Raw genomic sequence first — 25290 nt, 5'->3', positions numbered from 1 at the left:
ATTTCGATTTTAGCTTTTAAATTATTTTAATTTATTTTTTATATTAGTTTAGTTTTTCTTTAAATATTGTTTTTTTGTTTCTATAATTTATTTAGTCAATAGAATATATATTTGTTAGAGATGCTAATTATTTCATATTATGTTTTTGTATTTCTCTTATTGATTTTTCATAATAAATTCTTTTATGAGATTTTTATAAATATTCTTTTTAATATATATTTGATAAGTTGAATTTAAATAAATAATATTTATTAATCTATTTAAAAATATTTCAGTAAATATTATGTTATTTAAATTGAAAAGTATTAATAATTTATTTTCTTCGCATAAGATTATATTTTAATTCTCCACTTTTAACTATTGTTTTTTTTTTTCTATTTATTAAAAAAAAATTACTTGTGATCTCCACATTAGCTCATGCTGTGATCACTATATATTTAACTTTTGATTTTTAAAATTGATTTAGATTTTAGTTTTTAATTATTTTAATTAATTAATTAATATTAGTTTAGTTTTTTCTTTAAATATTCCTTTTTAGTTTCTATAATTTATTTAATCAATATAATATTTGTTAGAGACATTTTTTTTCATATTTTTTTTCTGTATTTGTCTTATTAATTTTTCATAATAGATTTTTGATGGAGTTTTTTATAATAATAAATTATATTTGATTAATTGAATTTAAATTAAAAATATTTATTAATCTATTTAAAGATTTTAGTAAATATTATCTTATTTAAATTGAAAATTATTAATAAACTAATTTGTTCACATAAGATTATATTTTAAAAAATAATTTCATTAGCGAGCATGTATCGACTTATCGTTGCAAGCACAAAAGCATGCAACTGCTAGTATACTTATATGATAATTTATCATGATTAAACTGCCTAAATTTGAATTAATATTTGTCAACCCGTATTTGATTTGCAAGGGTTTACTTCATATTTGTTATATTTAGACACCAATAACAAAGATGAAACACAAAACTTCTCTAAATAACATAGCCAACAATTGAGTTTCTATACAACTATCCATTTGCCTACCAAACCAAGGCTTACTCACACGAACTATCCCCCCACCTCCCCTTCCTCCCTTTCAAAATATGTTCTTTGGTTATCTCTTTTCTTTTTCGAATTTGTTAGTAGATATTTTTAGGTATGATTAAATAAGTGCATGACATAAGCAAGTAACTATTTCCCTTTCTCATTAAAATTAATTATTTTATTTTAGATATCTATATTGGAAGTTTACGAGACACTTTTTATCAACACGAAGAGTATACAAGAAACTTAGATATCGACATCAAATGTCAATAATGAAATTCTCAGAGTCATGCCTTAGATTTTCATATTAGATGTTATTTTAGGGCTTAAAATGTGAGACTCAATAATTAAAATTGTAATTTTAACCAATCAAACTCAACCTTTTAATATTTTTTAAAAATTTGATAATTAATTAATTAAACCCCGATCTTTTATATATAAGTATATACACATATATTGGTGTAAAAATAATACATATATATTTTCCATAATAAACACCAATATAAGGTAACTAAAGTGGAAATTAAATGAATGAATGAATGAATGGTGTTTTTTTAATAATGTTCATAAGGCCGAAATAGTTCTTAGGTTCCAAAATTACATACACCTTATAACAAAGAACCAAAGCCTTAAAAAGAATTTATAACCTCTTCTTTAAATATATCCTCCTATAATGAATTTCCACTAATAGATTTTGTTTTATTTCCTCAACTAAAATACTTAAAATTTCTAATTTGTCCACATTTTAATTATTTTTTACTTGGGGCACCTTAAAATATATGTGGTTAAGCACAATTGAACTACAATAATACTAGAATGAATGACCTCTCAAGAAGTCTCGATGTTTCATCTTTACAAGTATCCCCTAGATGCAACAAGTGCTAAGTGTTCATTCATTCCTATACAAGTTGGACTCTCGTGAACCTCTACTCATGAAACATGGATCAACAAGTTTGATTCAAAAACTATTCAATTGACCCCTCACGGGAAAGACACTAATAGTTGCACGTGATTCAATACCGCTCAATTATTGTTATAATGACCCCCAATAATCATTTAGTTAATGATCTCATACATACCAATTGTGAATCATTTATGCACTAATAGTTGATATTTTTTTTGTTTTTTTTGTTTTTTTAAATTCATGATTGACCCATTTGTGCACCACTATTGGAGATATGTGAACTACCACAGTAACATTTGTGCACCACTATCATGATATTTATCCATAAGTATTGGTGATTTTGGGTGAAGAATTATTAGTGCAATAAGGCCATGTACATATCAATACTTTGAAATGCCACTTTTTGACCCTTTGTAATGTCCCCATCATTTTAGAAACTTAATGGAGTTCTTAGCCTTTACGTTCTCCAAAGGCTAAGTGGAGAAATAAGGAGAAATTGATTAAATTAATTTCTTATAAAGTCATTAAATAAATTAAAATTAAAAGGTGACTTTATATTTAATTTAATTTTCTAGAAGCACAATTAATTATTGTATTGCAAGGGAGGAGTTTCTAAAGATTGCATTAATTATTGGAAGGGGAAGCTTCTAGTAAATGCAATTAATTAATATTTTATTTCCTTCTAGAAGGGTGAAGGAAAAGTATAAATAGATGTGGGAACTTCATTGTTTAGCATCAGATTATTGTGAATTGCATTTGATAAGAGCTTGGAGGAGTGAGTTATAGATTTGTTCTTGGCATTAGAGGACGTCTATCCTCTCTTGTGACATTCTAGACATCATTCCCTTAGGGTTTGTCCTTTGGAATTCATTGCTATGTATTTGATTTTATTAGTTTGAGAACTAATATTATTTCAGTAGTGATGTAATCTTCAATTTGCATAAATTCCTTCTTGTTTATGTTATGTGGTTTTAAATCTACGCAAAGACATTAAAATCTCTTTCAGTAGTTGGTTTAGTTCTTGGGCATTTCTAGGGTGCCCATTATAGTGGTATCAGAGCCCATTACAGTGGTATTAGAGCTTGCTTGCAAAGTGTTTCACAAAGTTATAACTAGTAGGTGCCCATTACAGTAGTATTAGAGCCCATTATAGTGGTACTAGAGCTTGCAAAGTGTTTCATGAAGTTATAACCGGTAGGTGCCCATTACAGTGGTATTAGAGCTTGCTTACAAAGTGTTTCATGAAGTTATAACCGGTAGGTGCCTATTATAGTAGCTTGCTTGCAAAGTGTTTCATGAAGTTATAACCAGTAGGTGCCCATTACAGTGGTATCAGAGCTTGCTTGCAAAGTGTTTCACGAAGTTATAACCGGTAGGTGCCCATTATAGTGGCATCAGAGCTATAAGTCCTGCCATCTTGTGGAGATCTTATAGGTAATCTGGGAATAGTCGGATAGAGGGATAAGTGTTTAACAAAATGCTTAGACGATTATTAGGTACATTAGAGGCAAGGCAACGTTTGCAACATGAGTAGAATAGGTGAATGGATATGATGTTGCAGCTTATGGCTAGATAGATGGGCATCAATATTGATGATTTTTATGTTGCTCCAGTGCAAGAGGTAGTTGATTCCTCAGGTGGGATCAAGACACGTATAGAGCCACCCAGCTATGATGTTGGCGATGTGGACATTTCAATGGAGTTAGTAGACGTGGGTTTATGCTCTAGTATTATTGATTCACAATCTGGTGTTGAGTCATGTATGTAGAGTTAGGAGTCCACATATGAAGCTTTGTCAGGGGATGACGATGCAACAATAGTGGGATTAGGAGAATGCGAAGATACTGTCATATCAGCAGCCACTTCTGTGTTAGTTGAACCATCCAATGAGGAGTTTAGCAGTATGCATGCAGTGGTTGATGTGTGTTCTAATGATGGCGCACATGTTGATTATGAGTTTTCATCAACTACATATTCAATTTAGTTTTCTGTTGTAGCGGTTAGTGTTGTTCCTATGTCCATATATTTTGATGTGGCTACACCTATTGTTGATACAGTTGGCATGAGTGCATATGGTTCGCTTGTAGCTACATCTTTTCCAATGCATATTGGTGATGATCAGGATTCCAGTCCAATATATATAATGTGGGTGGATACAAGGAAGAAGAGTTTTCATAGATCTTCTACGGAGTTGCCTTCTGGTGACATTCTAACTTCTACATCATCAACACAAGTTTTGGGTGCCAAGATGCAAGACATGTGGTTGTAACTGATGATGCTAGTTTGCAGTTGGTTTAATGTCTAGAGGGATGTCACATACTACTTCATTTGAGATTTGGGTGGAGATTGGAGTTCATTGTGTTGCTGGATTGCTCGAGGACAAGCAATTTCAAGGAGGGCGGACTGTAATGTCCCCATCTTTTTAGCAACTCAGTGTAGTTCTTAACCTTTACATTATCTAAAGGCTAAGTGGAGAAATAAGGAGAAATTGATTAAACTAATTTCTTATAAGTCATTAAATAAATTACAATTAAAAGGTGACTATATTTAATTTAATTTTCTAGAAGCACAATTAATTATTGTATTGCAAGGAGAAGCTTCTAGACAGTGCATTAATTTTTGGAAAGGGGGAAGCTTCTAGTAATTTAATTTTCTAGAAGCACAATTAATAATTGTATTGCAAGGGAGGAGTTTCTAGAGAGTGCATTAATTATTGGAAGGGGAAGCTTCTAGTAAATGCAATTTATTAATATTTTATTTCCTTCTAGAAGGGTGAAGGAAAAGTATAAATAGAGGTGGGAACTTCATTGTTTAGCATCGGATTATTGTGAATTGCATTTGATAAGAACTTGGAGGAGTGAGTTATAGATTTGTTCTTGGCATTAAAAGACGTCTATCCTCTCTTGTGACATTCTAGACATCATTCCCTTGGGATTTGGCCTTTAGAATTCATTGCTATGTATTTGATTTTATTAGTTTGAGAACTAATATTATTTCAGCAGTGGTGCAATCTTCAATTTGCATAAATTCATTTTTGGTTCATGTTATGTGGTTTTAAATCTATGCAAAGACATTAAAATCTCTTTTAGCAGCTGGTTCAGTTCTTGGGCATTTCCAGGGTGCCCATTACAGTGGTGTCAGAGCCCATTATAGTGGTATTAGAGCTTGCTTGCAAAGTGTTTCACAAAGTTATAATTGGTAGGTGCCCATTACAACGATATTAGAGCCCATTACAATGGTATCAGAACTTGCTTGCAAAGTGTTTCATGAAGTTATAACTAGTAGGTACCCATTACACCGTTTCACACATAACATCTCTTACAACATGCATTTTGAATACCCATAAACTAAAACCTTAACCATAAATAATTAAATTTACATGCAAAGACAAAAAAACCAATAAAAACATCTAATTCAAATATCCAATTTATGAAATACAAGCATACAAAATTAACTAAAACCACTACCTCAATCTAAAATTTTTAGATGAAAAATACCTTCCCATCACATCGCATCATCTAGCTGTAAATCACGGTTGGAATAAGGGAAGGGATATTCCGGCGGTTGCAACATATACTCATTCCGGGAGGAAAACAAGAAAGAAGGGGGCACCTCTATACTTATGTTGACGATGCGAATTTTTGAGGAAAGTGTATGACCCCTGACAAGCGCCGCTGCATTTTACTCCATTTTCCGTGCGAAATTTCATGTCCATCTTGCCCTCCAAAGCTTTACGATCCGCCTCCCTCTCTGAAAACCAGCGCAGCACATCATCTTCCAATCATGGACGCAGTCTTGGCGCCTTGCCTGCACAGATGCACCGAAACAATGTCTCTCAAGCCTCTCATCTCCCCCACGAGGTCGCGGGTTCGAAGCCGGAGTATGTCGCCAAGGAAGCTTCACGCGGTGCAACGGCTGGAGCGTCAGGTATTTTTCATATCTGTGTTATATTCTGTTTGTTAGAAGAGTGCCCTCAACCCCAAATATCTTCAAATCGGGGCCGTATCCAAATTTCAAGTACTTAGTCGCACGTTGTTCAAATCCCAAATTTTCCAAATACTATAAGATCACATGCAATTTTTTTTTCTTTGTACATAAAATTCAACTATAATTTGTTTTTATTGATCAAAACTTAACTGTAATTAGATTCGAGGCTGCAATTCAGCTTAGTAGCTACCTTGACGAATTCATGTGCAGTGCTATTAGCAGAGGTGCAGCCTCGTTAGATATCGGTGTATGGCTAGTTTTTACGGATCTATTTTTTGACTCATGACCCAGGTCATCAATCTTACTGCTGGTAGCATACGAAATTATTATTCTAAAGATTGAATGCGAAATATTAAAACTTTTCGCCTTTTTTGTACCGAGGAAAATTTTTCACTTTTACAGTGATCGAAATTTGCTTTTCGAGTAGTGGAGTTTGGTTTTCTGGTTGCATATAGAGCCATGTTCAACAAGCCATGCAAAACTCTTTTTTGCTGGTGTAATGGCCAGCCATCTACTAGCACAAACCGTCTAGCTGTGCACTGACTTCATGTGCTCAATAGAATATACGGTGCTTCTGACGCAGTTTTGGTTGGCGCTGACAATCTGTCAGTTTTTGTAGTATACTTGGAAGATTAGGTTTTTATATCTGCCATTCATGTCTCGACGACTTAAGGAATTTTATCCCAACTGTAAGCATTATCTAATACATAGCAACTTAAATCTAATTTTAAAATAAAAAAGTGAGTCTCACATTTGAAATGTTATAATAGTTTATTTCAGAACATTCTCAGCATATCAAGTTTGCTTATTTTTTGCCGTTGGCAAAGGTTAATATTGAAAGATGATTATTATATAAACCTGGGCAGTTATTGTTGAATGAGTTAGAGAGGAGAAGCAGAAGTTGGAAATGAAGACTCTGTGCAGCCCTATTTTTTTGGCACGAAAAGAGATTGAGCCCAAGGATCCATTTGAATTGTTGTAATTAAGTTGATCTTGTTTCATCAAAACAGACAATTCTGGATTTACTTCAAAACCCTAGCTACTGTAAGCATGAATTCAACACACAAGTTTGTCAATGGGAAGGTTTTGCTTGAATTGTGTGTAAATACTTACATCTCGATTTGATTACAACAATATTCTTGTTGACTGGCATAAGCCAGTCAGTATTTCAAAAACCCTTTAAATGCAGAAACCTCTTAAAAATAAAGAGAGCAACCTTAAAAAAACACTAACACTAATTTTCTGAGAGAAAATCCTTTTGGGTAAAAAACCATGGCATACAATAGCTTTTATTAGTAGAAATAGGCACCGACCATTGTACAAATGTGAGCACCAACACAAAAAGAGCACCAACTTTCAGAGATCACCAACCCTCTTCAAAGCACCAACTCCGAACACTGAAGTACTAACTCCAGTCAGCTGAGGTACCAACCCATTTTGAGCACCAAGGCAAATGCAAAACTTAAATCAGTTTTAGAACACACACAGCTCTTTCAAAAACTCCTTAATCCTAAACATCTCCTTTCATCATACACATTCTATCATACTGAAATCAGTTTTAGAACACACACAGCTCTTTCAAAAATTCCTTAATCCTAAACATCTCCTTTCATCATACGCATTCTATTATACTGTCGATATAACATCTCATCGGACTCAGACATTACACAACAGTCTATTGCTTCATTTCAGTAACATGCTTGACTCCTGCACACAATTCTGTAACTTCTGACTTCTAGTGCTATAACAGATACTATTTTTCCCCTTCTTATCCTCCAATTCTTAGTCGCTTTTCTGGTTAGCATAATTTGCCTTGCCATTAAACTGCTGAACTACCAGTCAGATGTTATCTTAACACAACTCCAGTAATTTTTCCCTCCCCTCATGATTTCTAACAACTGTAATTGTTCCTTATTTTGATTCAAAAGCTCAGGAAAAAGCACATTGCAAGAGAAACTCTAGGTCTACTCATAGCACCTACAATTATTCTTAACTCTTGAACATCTCATCTCTCTTCTACAAAATGATTCCCTTACAATCTGCAATATTCAATACCTAAAATATCCACGTAATAAAATGTCTCTGTTTTTAAATAGATCAAAATTATCAACACACAGCTACAATAAAAATGCTCGATGCTTTAAGATGCCCAGCTATTAAACACATTGACACAGAGCTTCAGTTTCTCCTTATTGCAAATATCTGGATACAATACACAACCCAATAAACACTCAGGAATGGCAATAAACTCTAAGGAGTGGCACAAAACTCTAGTCAGAAAATTCAACACGTCACCCTTCAAAAACAGACATGTCCTCTCCAATTGATCACTGTCTAATAAATAATGCTCTCTCATTGATTTACCACATTCACTTCCTAGTGTTAATGTGAGTTTTGTTCCTTTACAATCAAATACTCAGTGTTTCAAGATGAAACACCAAACATTAATCCTCTCTTGATATAAGGTCATCTCTCATGCTAAGCTTGTAAAGTAAGTTCATGAAATGACTTCAAGATTCCTTCTATTTTGGATACTCGCTCAGTGAAATAATGTGATTTCTTGGTTATCACAAAGGGACTTATGCTATTCATTCAATAGATATTAACTCTTGCACTTCTAAAGATTTGGCTTTACAACGTGCAATGACTATATAGTTCAACTTTTCCACTTTAACTCCAACTTAAATTTCTAACCTGTATTTCCACTTCAACTTCTAGTATGAATGCAAGGAATCATAGATGGACTTGGACTCTACTAGATGTAATCTTGCCAATGATTCCACCTACCTCGTGCAAGCCTCTAATGAGAACACTCAAATGGTTTTTAAATTAATATCTCTTCTCAAATCTCATCAAATGGATGCAAACTAAAGATTCAACATCAATTGAAGTTAAGTCCATTCAATGATCGTCTTACCAAAAAAGGCACTCGTATCATGAACAAGAGGCTAGTAGCCCGGATTTGTTCGAATCAAGCAAGTAAACGTCCACAACAACTTCCATTCAACTACACTACTCCAACATGAAAATATATCTACTATAAGTGAAAGATTAAGGAAACCATGCAACACTCCAAAGCAATAACAAGTTATTCAACATGAAGAACTAACAATGAACTATCTATTACTTTGAAAGTGTCATAACAACACCTGATCAAGTCTCTCCATGAGTTAGCCTATTCTACTCTAGCTCCATAATCCCTCCTTCTAAACTAATAATTACAAATGAGAAGGCCTTGGCCCTTTATAGATGTCCTATTATAATGCTAATCAAGATTCGGGGCCAAGATTAATCCCTAGAAAACCTAATTAGGGTTGCCAGTTTTACAACCAATTACATGAGGGCACTACATTGTGGGCCAATAAGAAAATTATTATGGTTCTTCTAACCAATGAGAAAATTGGACGCTTGGCATGTTGTAATAGACTATGCTTGGAATTGAAATTTTCTGATTGGGGGAGAAGACTTAGTGCCACCTCATCATCCTTATCGTGTAAATCCATTTGACCCTTTGACAAAGAGGAAATATCTTTTGATACTCAACTTTGCAAACTTTTATTAACTCTTTCAAAAAAATAAAGGATGAATGTGATGGCCACTATGACTTTATCTTTCAATTCTTTTTCATCTTTTGAAATTTTCCTCATGGCTTTGACATAAATGAACCTTTTAATCTTTATCCTTAAACTTGAACTTGCTATTTGAAATTGTAGTCTTCATTGGACTTCTTGAGGTCTTCATGTAGCGAGATCTTTCTTGCTCTTGAACTTGAATTGCACCTCATCTTGATCCGAATTTGCCTCTTGATAGCTTGAGATTTCCTTCCCACTTTAAGTCCCAAAGGACCTCCTAGCTTCTTCGCTCTCCTCCTAAATTCACCTTGCAAAACAAGATAAAAATGCATTATAGGTGTGAGATAACAAGAGGAGATAAAATAAAGAAACTTAGAATTTTAAAGAAGTAGAATTCTTCTAGGCCCCACCCCCTTAATTAGACTTGTATTTTAAATTACGATCAAATAGAAAGGATTAGGATTTTAACTTGAAATTAGCAAGCTAGATTTTAAAATGCTTCCTTGTTAATGCCCCAGCGAGATTTCCTCTTTCTTTATTCCGAAAAGACTTCACAAGTTTCTCTTAATTAAAGAAAATTGAGATTGTTATACAATTTGCATTGTGGTAAAATAATGAATGTTTTGTTAAGTAAAGATCATAAATGTTCTATATTTACAAGTATACACAAGAATGTTTCTATTACAAACAAAGAGAGAAATAGAAACATTTTGAAGAGAGAGAAAGTTTCCATATTGAATAGAGAGAGAATGTGGAAACATAGAAGAGGAGTAACCAGTAGAAATAGATGTAAATCTACGGAAGAGAGAAACAAAATTAGGGAGATTTAAACTCTAATATCCTCCCTTAATGGTCAATCTAATTTCAAAACAAAAAAAATTGCAACGGAATCCACTCTGTATGTTCTGTAATAATGGTTTGTGGTAGCATTGACTGTGGTAGGACGAGTGTTAGTACCCAAAACAAGCGCCTCAAGGTGATGGTACTCGAAGATATCATCATTCTCTGCTTCTAGACGTTGTAGTTCTTTCTACTGAATCACTTACCGCCTTTCAAGAGAAAATTGGTGAGAGATGCCATAACATGTTTTTTGGTGCAAAAAACATGAATATTTCTAAAGGCATGAACTTCAAGGCAGATTAATGAAAGACCTAGAAAAAATGAAAGGAAACCCAAAAGAGAGCTAAAAAAATGAGAAAGTATCTGAAATTAGATTCTGAATTTGCTGGCTTAAAAATCAAGGCACGAAAAATGATGCACCCAAAAAAAATAGAGACCGACCCAGATGAGATCTACAAGAACTCTTCAAGAATTTGCTAAAATTATTTCAAAACAACAAAGCAATTGAGAGTTTCAAAAGAATCCCTAGCCATTCTTTGAAAAATCAAGAAATAGCAAGATTGACTGTAAAAATGGTGGAGAATGAAATTGTTGGATGAATCAGAAATAGAGGGTTTAAAACACCCTAGATGATGCCCTTTACAGAAGATATGCAGAAAAAGCTAGGTTGAAAATGCCCCCCCCAAAAAAGGCCACAAATTTGTAGAAAAACTTGCTCACAAAAAAAGTCAATTGCAGGTCCAAAAAAGCCAAAATGCTAGATGTTTTAAAGATCAAGCTGGTTGCACGGGTAGGGGAAACACAGATGATGCACGAGTTGCAAGAGAAAAGTTGAAAATCTTGAGTCTAAAATTTCATGAAGAAAACAAGATTTTCAAAACCTATTTCAAAAAATACCTCAAACAATTTCAATAATGAAATTATTACTTTTTGAGAAATAACTCTAATACTATATTATGGTAAAATAATGAATGTGTTATTAAACAAAGATCATAAATGATCTATGTATACACATATACATAATAATGTTTGTATATCGAACAAAGAGAGAGAATATGGAAACATAGAAAAGGAGTGACCATTAGAAATAGAAGTAAATCTAAGAGAGAAACAAAAATAGAGAGATTTAACTTGAATAATTTGGTTTGTAACAATTAATTCACTCCCTTTATTGCATGAAGACTCATAAGCATCCCCCCACAAAATTTAAAAAAAAAAATAAAATTATAATTTCGTTTCAATAAGGCTCCTAATGATTTGAACTCAAATTAAATTTAACGATCACTCAACTATTTACATCCAATTTTGCCTAAATTTATCTAAATCCTCCTTGTCTTGATTGTCCTCAATTCCACAATGTTTGGCATTTTTATATAGGAAGAATGAAATATTCAATTTTGATCATGAGGAAAAGGCAATTAAAGATCGTAAAAGCTCCAAGCACTTGTTAGAGTCTCCTTGGGGTAATTAACAACCTATCTAAAGGGCCAAATTATTGCCTTGTTGATAGAATTTACTGGCAAATTCTAAATTAGGAGGTTTGTTGCTAATGCACATAGAGACAAGGTTGCCTTTGACTTGGAGTAGAAATAACTTAGTGACTCAGTAAAAATGGCATGATTCTCAATAAGAAGCTGACTTGGTATTTAGGTGGGCCAATCAAATTTAATTTGGATTGAATACCCTTGACCTGTATAAGCCGACTCAGACTGGAGTGTGGTGGCAAAAATTGGTCACCAACGAGGGTAAAAATCCTAGCGGAGGGGTTGAATCCGTTCTCCACAAACGATTGACTTTACCCATATTAAGATAATATCTTATACTTTCTATAATAGTCAACTACTTGTCTATAGTCCGTCTTTCAGTCTAGATAGGAATGTTTCCTATCCCGTCTCTTTTTTCTTCAGTCCAGATAGGAATGTTTCCTATCCTGTCTCTAGTTTTGTTTCTAATTCCGTCTTCAGTCTACGTTGTTCCTTGTAATTCTTTATAAGGAACACATTTGTTCCTTCGTTAATCAATCAATCATCCGAAAATCCGTTAATCTACCAACTCTTCTTGAATCTTGTAACATGGTATCAGAGCTATTACTTAAATTTTTTCGAAAAAATTTATAATTTCTTCGTGAAATTATTTGTTTAAATTTTTTCAAAATTATTTCTGTTGAATTTCTCTAAAACCCGCTTAGGGTTTTCGGCCTAGAGAAATTCCCGAACTCGGGTCTGCTTGTGTTTGTTCAGCATACTCTAGCCCCATTCGTCCATGCACATCGATCCTTGAAGAAAAAATCTACCATTTTTATCAAGAAATCTGAAGTTTTTTCAAGCCTTTTTTAGCCAGGGCCTTTTTTTTTGAAACCCTAATTTTTGGGTTCGAAAAAATATTTTGTTTGCAAATTCTTGCTGGGTTTTTCAAGAGCTCAACTGGGTTGTCGTCCGTTTGTTCTGGGTGCCTTGATTTTTGTGCCTCAATTTTCGAGCCAGCGGATCCAAAAAATGACAGTAAATTCCTATTGGGTTTTTCGAGCTCTCTTCTGGGTCATTCTCTGATTCTTCTGGGTCTTCCGTATTTTTGCCTCGAAGAACGTGCCTTTACAGATTTTCACAGTTTTTCATTGAAAAACGTGCCATGGCATCTCTGACAAATATTCAGCTTGAACATAATTCCAAATTCAATGGTCGCAATTATGGAACCTGGAAGCAGCGCATCATTGCAATCTTCGAATATCGCAACACCGCTCAACTTGTTCTGGGTGTTACGCAGCGTCCGACTTCTCCGGGTCCTGATCAAGGCGAAGCTGCATTTTTCGCCTTCTGAATCTGTTTCTGTTTTTATGGGTTTGTTGATTTTCTCCTCAAAAATCATTTCAAGTTGTCTGTAATACGCAAGGTTGCGTGAGATTTTGGGTTTGTTGATTTTCTCCTCAAAAATCATTTCAAGTTGTCTGTAATACGCAAGGTTGCGTGAGATTCTGGGTTTGTTGATTTTCTCCTCAAAAATCATTTCAAGTTGTCTGTAATACGCAAGGTTGCGTGAGATTTTGGGTTTGTTGATTTTCTCCTCAAAAATCATTTCAAGTTGTCTGTAATACGCAAGGTTGCGTGAGATTTTGGGTTTGTTGATTTTCTCCTCAAAAATCATTTCAAGTTGTCTGTAATACGCAAGGTTGCGTGAGATTTTGGGTTTGTTGATTTTCTCCTCAAAAATCATTTCAAATTGTCTGTAATACGCAAGGTTGTGTGAGATTCTGGGTTTTACCGTTTTTTCCACAAAAACGAAGTTTTGTAATTGCAACCTATTTTGAGTCATAGCACTCTTCTGGCAAAGCTTCTTGGTTTCAACATTCTGTAGATCCAGGGAGGGTCTCAATTATCCCAGAATGTTCCGACATTCGTATTAAGGGAGGGTATTAAGATAATATCTTATACTTTCTATAATAGTCAACTACTTGTCTATAGTCCGTCTTTCAGTCTAGATAGGAATGTTTCCTATCCCGTCTCTTTTTTCTTCAGTCCAGATAGGAATGTTTCCTATCCTGTCTCTAGTTTTGTTTCTAATTCCGTCTTCAGTCTACGTTGTTTCTCTAGTTTTGTTTCTAATTCCGTCTTCAGTCTACGTTGTTTCTTTTAGAAACAACGTCCTTGTAATTCTTTATAAGGAACACATTTGTTCCTCTGTTAATCAATCAATCATCCGGAAATCTGTTAATCTACCAACTCTTCTTGAATCTTGTAACAACCCATACCTCATGTAGGCCACCTTAAATTTTTCTATATCATGATTCACTATCCAAATTGCGATGATTTTACCCACGACAAAAATATGACCAGCCAAGAGATGGTGGAAATAGGACACGCAAGAGGACAATATCTTCTACCACTAGGATGGAGGATAGAATCCTCTCGGAACCCAAATATTTGTTCGCTCATGAGGATTTTGTCGAGGGCTTGGGTTGAACTTTGGCTTGTTGGAGGATTTCAAGCCTTTAGAAAAGTGTGGAAATCCACATCACAGGAGGATAAAATCCTTTGGCAAAGGTGGAATTTGCCCTCCACAAAGGACTACTTCTATTTAAAGCTACCAATCACCACCTCATCCCTTTCACTTGGTCTTCTAACATTTGTTGAAAGATGCTAACTATTTATTTTGTGCCATGTTCTTTGGAGGGGGGTCCTTGTTACTTTTTGACAAATATTAGACATGGCTGAAGACTCGACACAAGTGTATTATAAAAAATAGGGGGACCCATTTAATGGGGCAATGGTATATAAAACAGTCAACATCTAGCTCCAACCCAAAGAAATGTTCTTGAACATTTTAAGGATAAAACTTGCTTGGAACCAAGAACCTTCAATAAACTCTATTTTCACCTCAAGCCACTAGGAAATGCACTCAAGATGGAAGAAACCACAAATTAAGCTATGAGCCTTGGTCCTTAATTACACATGTGCATGTGATTCATTCCTTGCTTGGCAAGAACCTAGAAAGCCTCTTAGATACATTGGACTTTTAGCTATTTTGATATCCTCGCTCTAAGAGCATCCTGAATAGAGCCTCACTACCAGTTAGGTGTCCAAGGCCTTGGTGAGTTTATTGCTATGGTCAACCACAGACGTTACTCTACCTTTAGTGATTTTATTTAGTAGCACCGATACCTTTTTGCCCTTTACTTTTCATTTTTTTTTTTGCATTCTTTCTTTTGATATTGTCTTCTCTTTTTATTTTTGAATCTTTTATAGGGCCTAGAGGCATCGAAGTTCATAAAGGGTTTGGAAAACCATAGTGGCACTAAAGTAGGTGTATGATTTTCACTAATCTCGACTTCACTTCAAAACTTCCAAAGAACTTGGAGCAATTAAATGTGAGTAAAATATGGTAATAGAAATACTTGGGTACTCAAAATGCAACCATGATTCAATCCAAATTTAGAGAAAATCCTTTCAAAAGATTAGGCTACTACAAATCTAATCTCCAATTCATAGAGCCTCACAAAGAGATATCCAAGAAATGAGCCAAAAAAATCGACTAGTAAAGTACCATAACACGTTGTACCTTTCTCACAAATTTGGATCACTTTGACTAAACTAAAGCAAGTAGACAAATAAATTTAAGGAGACTAGACAAGTAAAGGAAACGACTTCTTAGAACAAATGAGTCAAGACAAACCTACATCTGACTCTCTAAAGAAGATTGAGCCTCTAATCAAATCTCAAGTCAACTGGCTCAAGGTAAATTAACTTTCTGGTTCTACAAGGAACAATTATTACCCTCTCGAAACAAGTAGTTCAAGACAAATCTACTCTAGTTATGTACAAGATTCCTAAAGGGATGACATTGACCAAAATAATATATACACTTGATCTAACGTGGTTTCTCAGGATATTCAAGAGTAGAAAGGTTTGAGTAATGGTTCTTACTTTTGCAAATTCATGCTTATAGTTTGTGAAAGAATTTACCATCTTAAATTCAAACTGAGGAAATTTATCATGTAGAATCAATAATTGGGGCAATTCATCCAGTCCATGGTCAATCTAAGTGCATGTTTTCTTTTTGAAACCTCCATAATCAAAGTAACTTCTAAAATCTTGAATATTAAAAGCAAGGAAGATACAACGTGGTATAACTAGAGTGGAAGTTGTTGTTCAAATCCTTGTAGATCATCCACAACTTCAAGAGGTTGCAGTTGGTGGTGGATTCTCCCTATAGTATCAGCATTGAACTCATGGGATGTGAAGGCAGGATCAACTGTGAAGTCAAGCATGTGAAGTTTTCCGTTAGGTGGCTTATCCTTGTACAACATGAACAGTGCATCTTCAAAAACCAAGGATTCCTTCTTGATCTCTCCCTTAAATACCTTATCAAGTTTATCAAATACAACATCCAATTGTAACATTATCCCAAATTATTCTCCATTATCTTGCCCCACGACATTGCATGCAGATTTTTCTTTGGGAACATCTTGCAATTCTCTATGTAGAATCTCACCAAGCATAGATTCCTCATGGCTAAAAGGAAGATAATCCAACATTTTCATGAATTCATCAAATTCAATTCCAAGTGGTAAAGTTTCAGGAGGCTAGAGCTGCTGGTGAACCACACCACTTGTAGTAACTTGATCTTCTTGAGATGCATTTGGCAATGAATCAACTTCCTTCATGATATCCTTTAGGATCCCCCAAAGGTTGTGATATCTTTGAATGTTTTGTCAAATTGTTCTTCATACTTCGAATCATCTATGATAACTTGCAGTTCCTCGTTCAACTCAACCACATGACTACCTTGTTCTCAAAGCGTGTTTGAAATACCTCATGATTCATCCTCAAGAATTTGTCCTTGTAGCATGAGAGAAAGTTTACCAAGGATCACCTCCTCAAACTTGTGATGATCACTTTCTCGTTCTTCAACACGTTGATCTTTTCCTTCTATGCTTCCCCTTGAATAAAATCTATCTCTTCCTTAATTTTCTTGTCCACCCCTTCTAGTGAAGTGATGTGTGAAAGTTTTTCCTCTTGATTACCATTGTCATTATGTTCAGCCAGGCTCCCTTCACGCAACTGATTTCTTTCTTTAGAACTTTGGTTCCCAACTTGAGTGACGACTACCACCTTCTTTAGACATCCAACTTGGGAGCTGAAATAAATCCTTGCCACGTCCCATAGATATTTCCTTATACCAACCTATTTGAAACTTGGTCAAGTAAATAGTTTCTTGACAAGATGGGCAAGTAGATTCTGAATATGAGAGACAATGTTCACTACACCATGAATTTCCCCCATGTCCACGTCTTGGTTTCCTATTAATATCTTCTTTGAACTTAATAAACTCTTCTTCTGAATTGACAAGTACCACGGGTTCATATACCTGTGAAAAATAAATTCTTCCTTGTAATGCCAAGTCCACCCTCAAGAGAAATACCGAACAGTGTATCTCCTCATGTTCAGTGATGCCATGTATTCTACACTGTCCCTTTGCTGCAAGTTAAGCCAATCACATGGATGGAGCCGTTTAATCAAACCAAAAAGGAAGAATATCCACCTACCTATCCATTGAGAAACCTTTATTGATTTTGAATTTTCACATGTTTTTTTTTTGGATTTTTTTAACTTTTGAAGAGATCTCTACTGATTCACATCTGGTTCACCCCCCCTTCCTAGTTGTGTGTTGTGCATTGTTATTCTTAACATCACATGCTAGTCAAACGGAATGCTACAATAGATGATATGCTACCCTCTATCGATGTAGAATATGATTTAATCAATTTTAATTTATTTCTGAAAATTGTTTCACTTATGCTTCGCATTTAAAATAAAATAAAATAGTGGAGCTGTAATCGTTGGAACAATCACCAATTTTAAGACAATATTACATTGTTATAGAATTCAACAGTGGATAGTGATTGATAACTCGTGGGCAACTCTGTTTTGTCATTATGCTGTTCTTATATGTTTATGGGTGTAACATTTTAATTTATCTTACGATTTCTAGTTTGAGTTATTCGTAGTGCTATGGTCCTAGATTACTGTATACAGATAGCCCTGAAAATAGCTTTCATCCATACAAAATCCTATCACGGTTGCTTCCCATTCTTCTTCCTTATTTGATTTTCGTCCCAAAGAAAAAGGAGCTATCATTCACAGATTGATGAAAAATAATTATTCCACTCCTATGAAGACTAGGATTGCTCTCTCATAGTAAAGCCCATCACCATCGCTTCCCATTCTGCTTCCTTATTTAATTTGTGGCCATGAAAAAAAGAGCCACCAACTCCCATCTACACTAGTATTTCTCTTGAGGCTTTATCAAAGTTCAACTTAAGAAAACGATCAGGACACATCCATATTACTTTTGTCTTGGTTGATAATTGAGTTGTTCTAGAGGGGCCCAAGCATGAAGAGAAATTGCTTACATAAAACCTAAATGCCCTGAAAACCTGATATGTAACTAAAAAAGTAAACTGGAAGTGGCTGCAACAAGTAGTTAAACTGCATAAAACTGAGGAGAATTCCATCACCTTTCTGACGACTTGGGGTCTGGAGATGCATTTGTTCTACCAATTTTAGTGACCAATTCTCTTGGCTCTATAGAGATATTCTTGACTGCCCTGTTGATCCCACACTTTGACAGAGCCAGATTAGTGAAAAGAGTGAATGTTGTGAGGCAGCCATCCCATTGCATTACTTGTATATCAACAACAGAGAGCTCTAGATCTTGACCATAAATTGTAACATCAACAAGTTGATTATACTTGGATATCCAAGGATGCTCGGAGGGACCACCAAACAGCCCTTACTTGCGAAAGCTACCTGCCTTGTCCAGATGTGTTTCTTACTCTTTGGAATTGATCTTAACCCAAAAAATCTGACATTACCATGTGAAAAATTTATCATCTAAAGTGTTGAACCTGCAACTTTGGACTTTAACAATGAAGCCAAATCCTCTGCAGCTAATCTCCTGGGATACAAAGTCCTCATGTATTCCATTGTTTGTTTTTACGAAAAATTTACTTGATATATCCAGCATAGCCCATCCGTTGATACAAAAATTGCAGTACAGCCTTAAATCAAAATCTTATCCTACAAACTGATGCAACTTGGCTTCGCATTCCTCTTTTCATCTAGATTAATGAAAATTGAATGAGATATCCAATGTTAAAGAAAGGAGAGGAACATGTTTTAATGGAAATGATCAAAAACTAAAGACAGAATAGAAAACTATGAGACTTACCAAACAACTTAAAGAACAAAAAGCTACTAAAAATTGAATGACAGACTTGAAAGAAAGTTACTTACATGACCATTGTACTAAATATTACAATATTACTTTAATACCCTCCCTTAATGGTCATTGTGCTAACTCCCCTACTACCCAATAGAAGACCTGGCATATTGTGCCAGTCTTTTGTCTACAATTCCTTCTATTCAGAATATTCCACGACATGCGCCTTGCCTTTGAGACCCTCAGTGGATGGACTTTTGATTAGCCAACCGCTTACATGACCAAGTTCAAGAGCATACTAAGTGCCTTCAAACTTGATTTGGGTAACCAAACTGTTATCCAGAGACAAAGATCAACTTGTCCAAAAAAATAATTCTTTTTTGATAAAAAACAGAAAAAATCTCTGAGAGCCCGATTTTACCGAAAATCATGAAAATAAACTTCTGTAAAACAACACCATGATTTTGTGGAAAAGGAAAAATCATCTGACCCTCCACGAGACATGATTTTGTTAAAAAATCATCAAAAACATTTGTTTTGTGGAAAAAAAACATGGAGCAAGACTCATGATTATGAGGAAAAATTTGTCTAAACCCTTGAGATCAGAAAAAAACAGCAAGCCTCAACAGAAGAACAAAGAACCCTTTTACACACTCAAGTCACTCACGAAAAATTCAGTACGAAATATTTTTTGTTGTGATATTTCCTATAGCTTCCACTTGAGTTTCAGTCACTAAAAATCCAGCATGAAATTTTATTGTTGTGCTATTTACCATAGCTTCCACTTTAGCTATATAGGGATGAACTAAGTGAATGGGAGACACATGCTAATATATTTTTCATTGATGACAGGACCTGTGAACGTGGTTCCAGCAGAGTCACACGATGTAACCAGGATTCCTGGAATAAATCCTAAGGTTTGTGCTTTGCTAGTTGATATTTTTGCAGTGTTTTAATTATGGTTACATGTTCTAATATATTTGAGAAGTACTCCTTTATAGATGTGATAGGCACTGTATTCATTATTATAGGTCTGATCAATGTGCAGTATAATGTAAGTCACTGTAAAGCAGTCTTCCTAAGGCATATGCTTTTCAAATAGAGATTACAGGATCTTTTTATGATAAATTGAATTATTTACTACTTATATCCAGTTTACTCTGAGTTCTGGCTGGTTTCTCTGTTCAAAATGTATTTATCATTGTTCGGATCTTGTTCATATCAGAGCATAAGCTTAAAAAATATTAAATTTTTGTATTTGATAGTCCTGAAGTTGCTAATGTTTTTATCTAAGTGGCCTCTGACCATAGGATGAAAGTACTAGCTTCAAGAATTCCAAGAAGTTGAACAATACCCAAGAGCTTAATTTTGAAGAGCATATGAGGCTCGCCATTAGCACTGATTTGTTACAGTATAGGATAATTTGGAGGGACTCAGATATGAAAAAAATCAATTTTATAAACTATATGTAGGGAAAATAGCTCCCAAGTCATATCAAGTATGAGTAACTTTATTCTTGCAGCGGTTCCCACTTTATGATGCTGATGATATGACCAGGCTTTAATGTGTATCTTAAATGCTTTATGGCTGATGTCAAGAAATCTCTTGAAGTATAGAGAAACTTTGGAACTGTTAAAAATATTCAATTTATAAGTAACATACAGGAAAGATAGCTACAAGTCGAATGAAGCATGAGCAAGTTTGGTCTTGCAATAATCTTGCTTTAGAATGCTGATGACATTATTATGCTCTAGGTTGCAATGTAATGGTTTATGGTCCATGTCAAGAAACCTCTTGAAGTATACAAATGATTAAAGTGAGAACATAAATTGTTGTATACACTGTATACGAGAGGATTGTTTTTCTTATTACCAAATGGTAGGCAGGCAAAGGAGAGGAATATGATTTCTAAGAAGAGCCTTAATTTGATATTAATATTAAGAAAATATCAATTTGCAGAGTGTAATATTTTTCCAGAATCCCTTGAACCATCTTTGAGTGACTTTGAGCTCCTTTGATTTTCTTTTAATATTGCAATGAACAAATTGTGCACAGCATGGTAGCCTTGCTTTGAAAAAGACTAGAAATGAAAGTGTCCCCTCATTGCATCTTAAAAGAAATATTGTATAAAGTAAATTCAGAAAAAAGGAAAAAATGGTGTGGATTTTCATATAAGTGATATTGTTGTGAAGTATTGAATTGTATTTATTGATACAAATCTCATGAGTAGTAGGGGTGAAGCACAAACACTTCTTTGGAGGTCACTCATGCTAGCGCTATTGTTTCTTGAATGTGCATATCCATTGAGTTTTCCTCTCAATCAAAACTACTTGGTTTGCTACCTTGTTTGTAGAAGGTTCAGCAAGTTGCGTCTTGTGAACCATTCCTTGTAACTTCTTGGCATTTTACTACTTTGGCTAAAGCATATTAAACCATTGAATTTTCCCTGCAGTCAAGCCCCCTTAGCTTGCTGCCTATTTGTAAAATGTTTAGTGAGGGTGATATACCCATTTATATTAAGTGAAACCCAGTTGAAACCAAAAATGCCCATCATACATTTTCTATGGTTTTTGAGAATAAAATTTGTAATAAAGAGGGCCCCCCAGTAAGTTTAAATATAAAATAAGAAAGTCTCTTATATTTAAAGTACATTTAAAATAATTTCTTTCAAATACCAGTGAAGGGTCATGAGGTAAATGAAGAATTGTCTTTCAGAGAGAAGCCCTATATAAGACAGGCCAAGCGGAGACGAAGGTATATTGATTAACCATTCTATTTTCTGGTTTCTTCTCCTTGTTGGAGCATTGGACTTCAATGAACATAAGGACGGAAATTCTTTAGGTCTGGAATTAGATGAAGAAGATCCATAAATCCTTGGAGCGAGCTCACATGTGGACATCATCGTAGTGTAGATTTGATTAATATAGCATACATGGCCTTAGCTTTGGTGATTAAATTGGATTCTTATTTCACCTTGACACATTAAATTTTTTTTTTTTGTTATACAATATAGAAGAGGGCTATTTGGTCAAAAAGGAGCTGCAGCCAACTTAATACACATTTTGTAACTTTTAAGCCCACTGGTTTCCGTTCCAATGACTGCTGTTTATATTCTAATCTACCAAAAGTCTTGCAGGCATAAAATTAATTGGCACTGATGCTGTTTAGGGAACAAACCATGGACGGGCTCTTCAAGTTCCATGAGACACATCCTTCCATTGTGTTGCTTATGTAGCAGCCAAGGTGCTGTTAGTTTGACAGGATCAACATTGGTCAACAGTAGTCATATTATTGATTGATATTCTAGTATTATTAATTAAATATATTTGAGTAATATTATTTTTGATTAGTAACAGTAGTATTGATTAATATAAATTTCATGATTAATATTATAATATTATTAATTTAAAGTTATTGATCTCATTAATATTATTGACTAATATTATATTTTAATATATCAAATATATATATATATATATATATATATGAAATTAATACTTATATGATGAACACATACAATATTTATACTATATTGTCCATTCATGGTTTATAATGATTATTATTCTATTTGTTTATTAATTTATTTCTAATGTTCATTATTAAATCCTATTTTGCAAATGAGGACATCACATTTTAGCACAGTTTATGATATTTCTATGCCATTGATATTCTAAAAATAGCTTGCTACTAATCACAACCTTATAAGGGTTATCAAATCTTTAAAGAAAGGCAGTTTTCTTTTATTTGCTACCAATACCTTGTTTAAAAATGATCATAGGATATTGGGTTTAGTAGGTGCTGTATGAAGTCACATTGAGATTAAGCCTGACGAATCCTTACTTCACAAGATATATGTTTTGCTGCCAAAAGCAGAGAGATATTTTCCAGAAAATTATAAAATATCAGAAAGATTTCAAGGGATATTTGTATTCAAGTGCGGTATTTCATAGTCTCCCTAGAGTTACCAATTGTGGGTGCCATAATTTAAGTCTGTAGAATGGTACATTAAATGTTTAAGGGTCCGAACAAGTTAAAGGTTTAATGTTGGACCTAATAATTGTATCATGATATTCTGAAGAGATTCAGTGAGTTTGTAGCAGATTTATTTCAGAATCTAGCCAGTCAAAGACATGCTTTCAATCCCAACAGAGCTGTCTGATCAATGATATTGTGCTAATTATTAAATGTAAACTAAAATAGCATAAATTATTCAACCCTGGATAATGGAGTGGTACCATTTGAACCCATTAGGGTAGGGCTCCCTAGCCCTTCCATTTAATTGGGATTTTTACAATAGATTAACTTTTGGAATCATTTATTGAGCTTCAAGTTCATAAATTTTAAGTAAACCTTCATTAACCCTTATTTTGTTTGTTGTTCCAAAGGATATACATATCTCATGACCATGAGTGGTCTACTTAGACCTTAGTGCACCTAGATAATGGTCATATGTGAAAATCTGGAACATCAAGGAGGTCAGCAATCCTAACATATTTAAAGGCATTATATTTCTATTGTCAATAAGAAAATGAGTGCTTTTGGTTGTAACTATATTAGATATTCTTAAATTTTTTGGATGGCACACTGCTATCCATCACTAGGAAGTAGAAAGAATGTTGTGACAAATTACTTATTTAGGTGCTAAAAAGATAGAGAGGACATGAAGAGCAAGAGCTCTAAGCGAACATAGAATCAATAAAAGCAAAGGAACGCTAAGAAATAATGCAACCGAATCTTTTTGTGTACCTTTGCCACTTGGTTGTATTGTTTCTAGATTTTCATAGAGCTCTCACTGTGTGTTGTCCTCTTTCTTTTTAAGCACCAAAATCTGCTATTTATAACTGTTGATGTATAGCATCAGTAGAAGTAATAATGTTCATCAGACGTATGCAAATCTGTATCAGGTTTATCTGATAATATTCATTGGTGTTACTCACGTATGTATATATATACACACACACACACACGTTGTTTAGATGATTGTCTTAAACATGCGTTTGATGATATTATCGGCAGACTGTATTATCGACAGACAGTATTATATTGGTGAACATCATAAAGTATATACTATCGGTGGTCTTGTATTATGTTGCCGATTGCTTATACTAAAGCATTGTGAATATGTTGGTTTACTTTAACAAACAAGTTAGTTATGCCTCCATAGAGGCATGACTCTTTGTGGCCAAAGGCCATGTAGAGTCATGACTCTACGGGGGTCATGGCTCTTCACAAACATGTAAGTGTATAAGCAGATCGTTGAGGATAATAATCAATACATGGCATTATAAGTCACAGTGATCTGCACTATAGTTACAGGATCAATTCTCAACCTTCTCTGCACTCTTCGCTGAAAGACTATCAATATATTCCTTCTACAGTACGGGTTATCAGCAGTCTTCATTGGAAGATCTTCTACGTCTCAGCAATTCAAGAACACTCACCAATTGCAGAACAATTCTGTTCTGCAGTTATTCAAGTAAGAATATCTATCATTATTCATATCTACTGGAATAGTTTTGTCTATCAGAGATCACTAAAATTAACAATAACAATTTTTTCTCTTCTTCCTGATGATGGATCACAAGTGTGATCCAAAACTTCGATGCAAAAAGATAAAAATCTAAACCAGTTATAACTTGATGTGATCACTTAAAACCAAATACTGCTTTGGATCAGACATGTCTAAAGGAACTCTTGATGAAATGGCTTCTTAGTGGACCATTCGTACTCATGAGAGAAGGGATCACAGTTGGACTGTTCATGGTCTCGGGAGAAGGGTTTTTGTGAATTGCTACACATGGAATATGAGTAAATGAAGATTGGCTTGAAAATTTTGCAGTTTAATACTGATAAATCAACCCTAAATCTAGTGCATGACAAAAACACTACTTGTATGAAAAATGATTGAACAAGGGAGCTCTAGAATGGAGGTTTAGTAAATGAGATAGCAATCCAAGTGGTCTTGAATCCGGGGGAGACTCTATTCCTTAGCATGCTTGATATAGAGTAGTATTGGGATTTGGATGAGTACTTGTATTAGATTCTTTTGCATTAGTCTTTAGGATCACATACTGTGATTAATCACTAGGAGGTAGAGAGAATGTTCAGGTGAATTGCAGATATGGGTGTCTAAAAAGAAGGGATGATACAGAGAGTGAGAGCTCTAAGACATCTATAAACAACACAACCAAAATTCTTAGTGTTCCTCTGACACGCCTTCGGAAGC

At 34.3% G+C, this 25290-nt stretch overlaps 1 protein-coding gene across 2 annotated transcripts in view; it reads left to right on the top strand.

Annotated features, from left to right (window-relative positions):
• The first annotated feature begins 5602 nt into the window (after window positions 1–5602).
• The window catches only part of LOC149539213 (RING/U-box superfamily protein), a 35957-nt gene continuing 16269 nt past the window's right edge, over window positions 5603–25290 (top strand). For both annotated transcript variants that reach the window (XM_089800549.1, XM_089800550.1), the window contains exons 1-2: window positions 5603–5877; window positions 19917–19981. In XM_089800549.1, coding sequence (XP_089656675.1) covers window positions 5658–5877; window positions 19917–19981 — 285 coding nt within the window. In that variant the 5' untranslated portion in view covers window positions 5603–5657. The remainder of the gene's footprint in view (window positions 5878–19916; window positions 19982–25290) is intronic.

This window comes from Cupressus sempervirens, chromosome 9 (genome assembly GCF_028749045.1).
Source record: "Cupressus sempervirens isolate cs-2001-9-10 chromosome 9, ASM2874904v1, whole genome shotgun sequence".
In the NCBI taxonomy this organism is placed as follows: domain Eukaryota; kingdom Viridiplantae; phylum Streptophyta; class Pinopsida; order Cupressales; family Cupressaceae; genus Cupressus; species Cupressus sempervirens.
The sequence above is the reverse complement of the archived record's forward strand: the minus strand, read 5'-3'. Positions and strand labels throughout refer to the sequence as shown.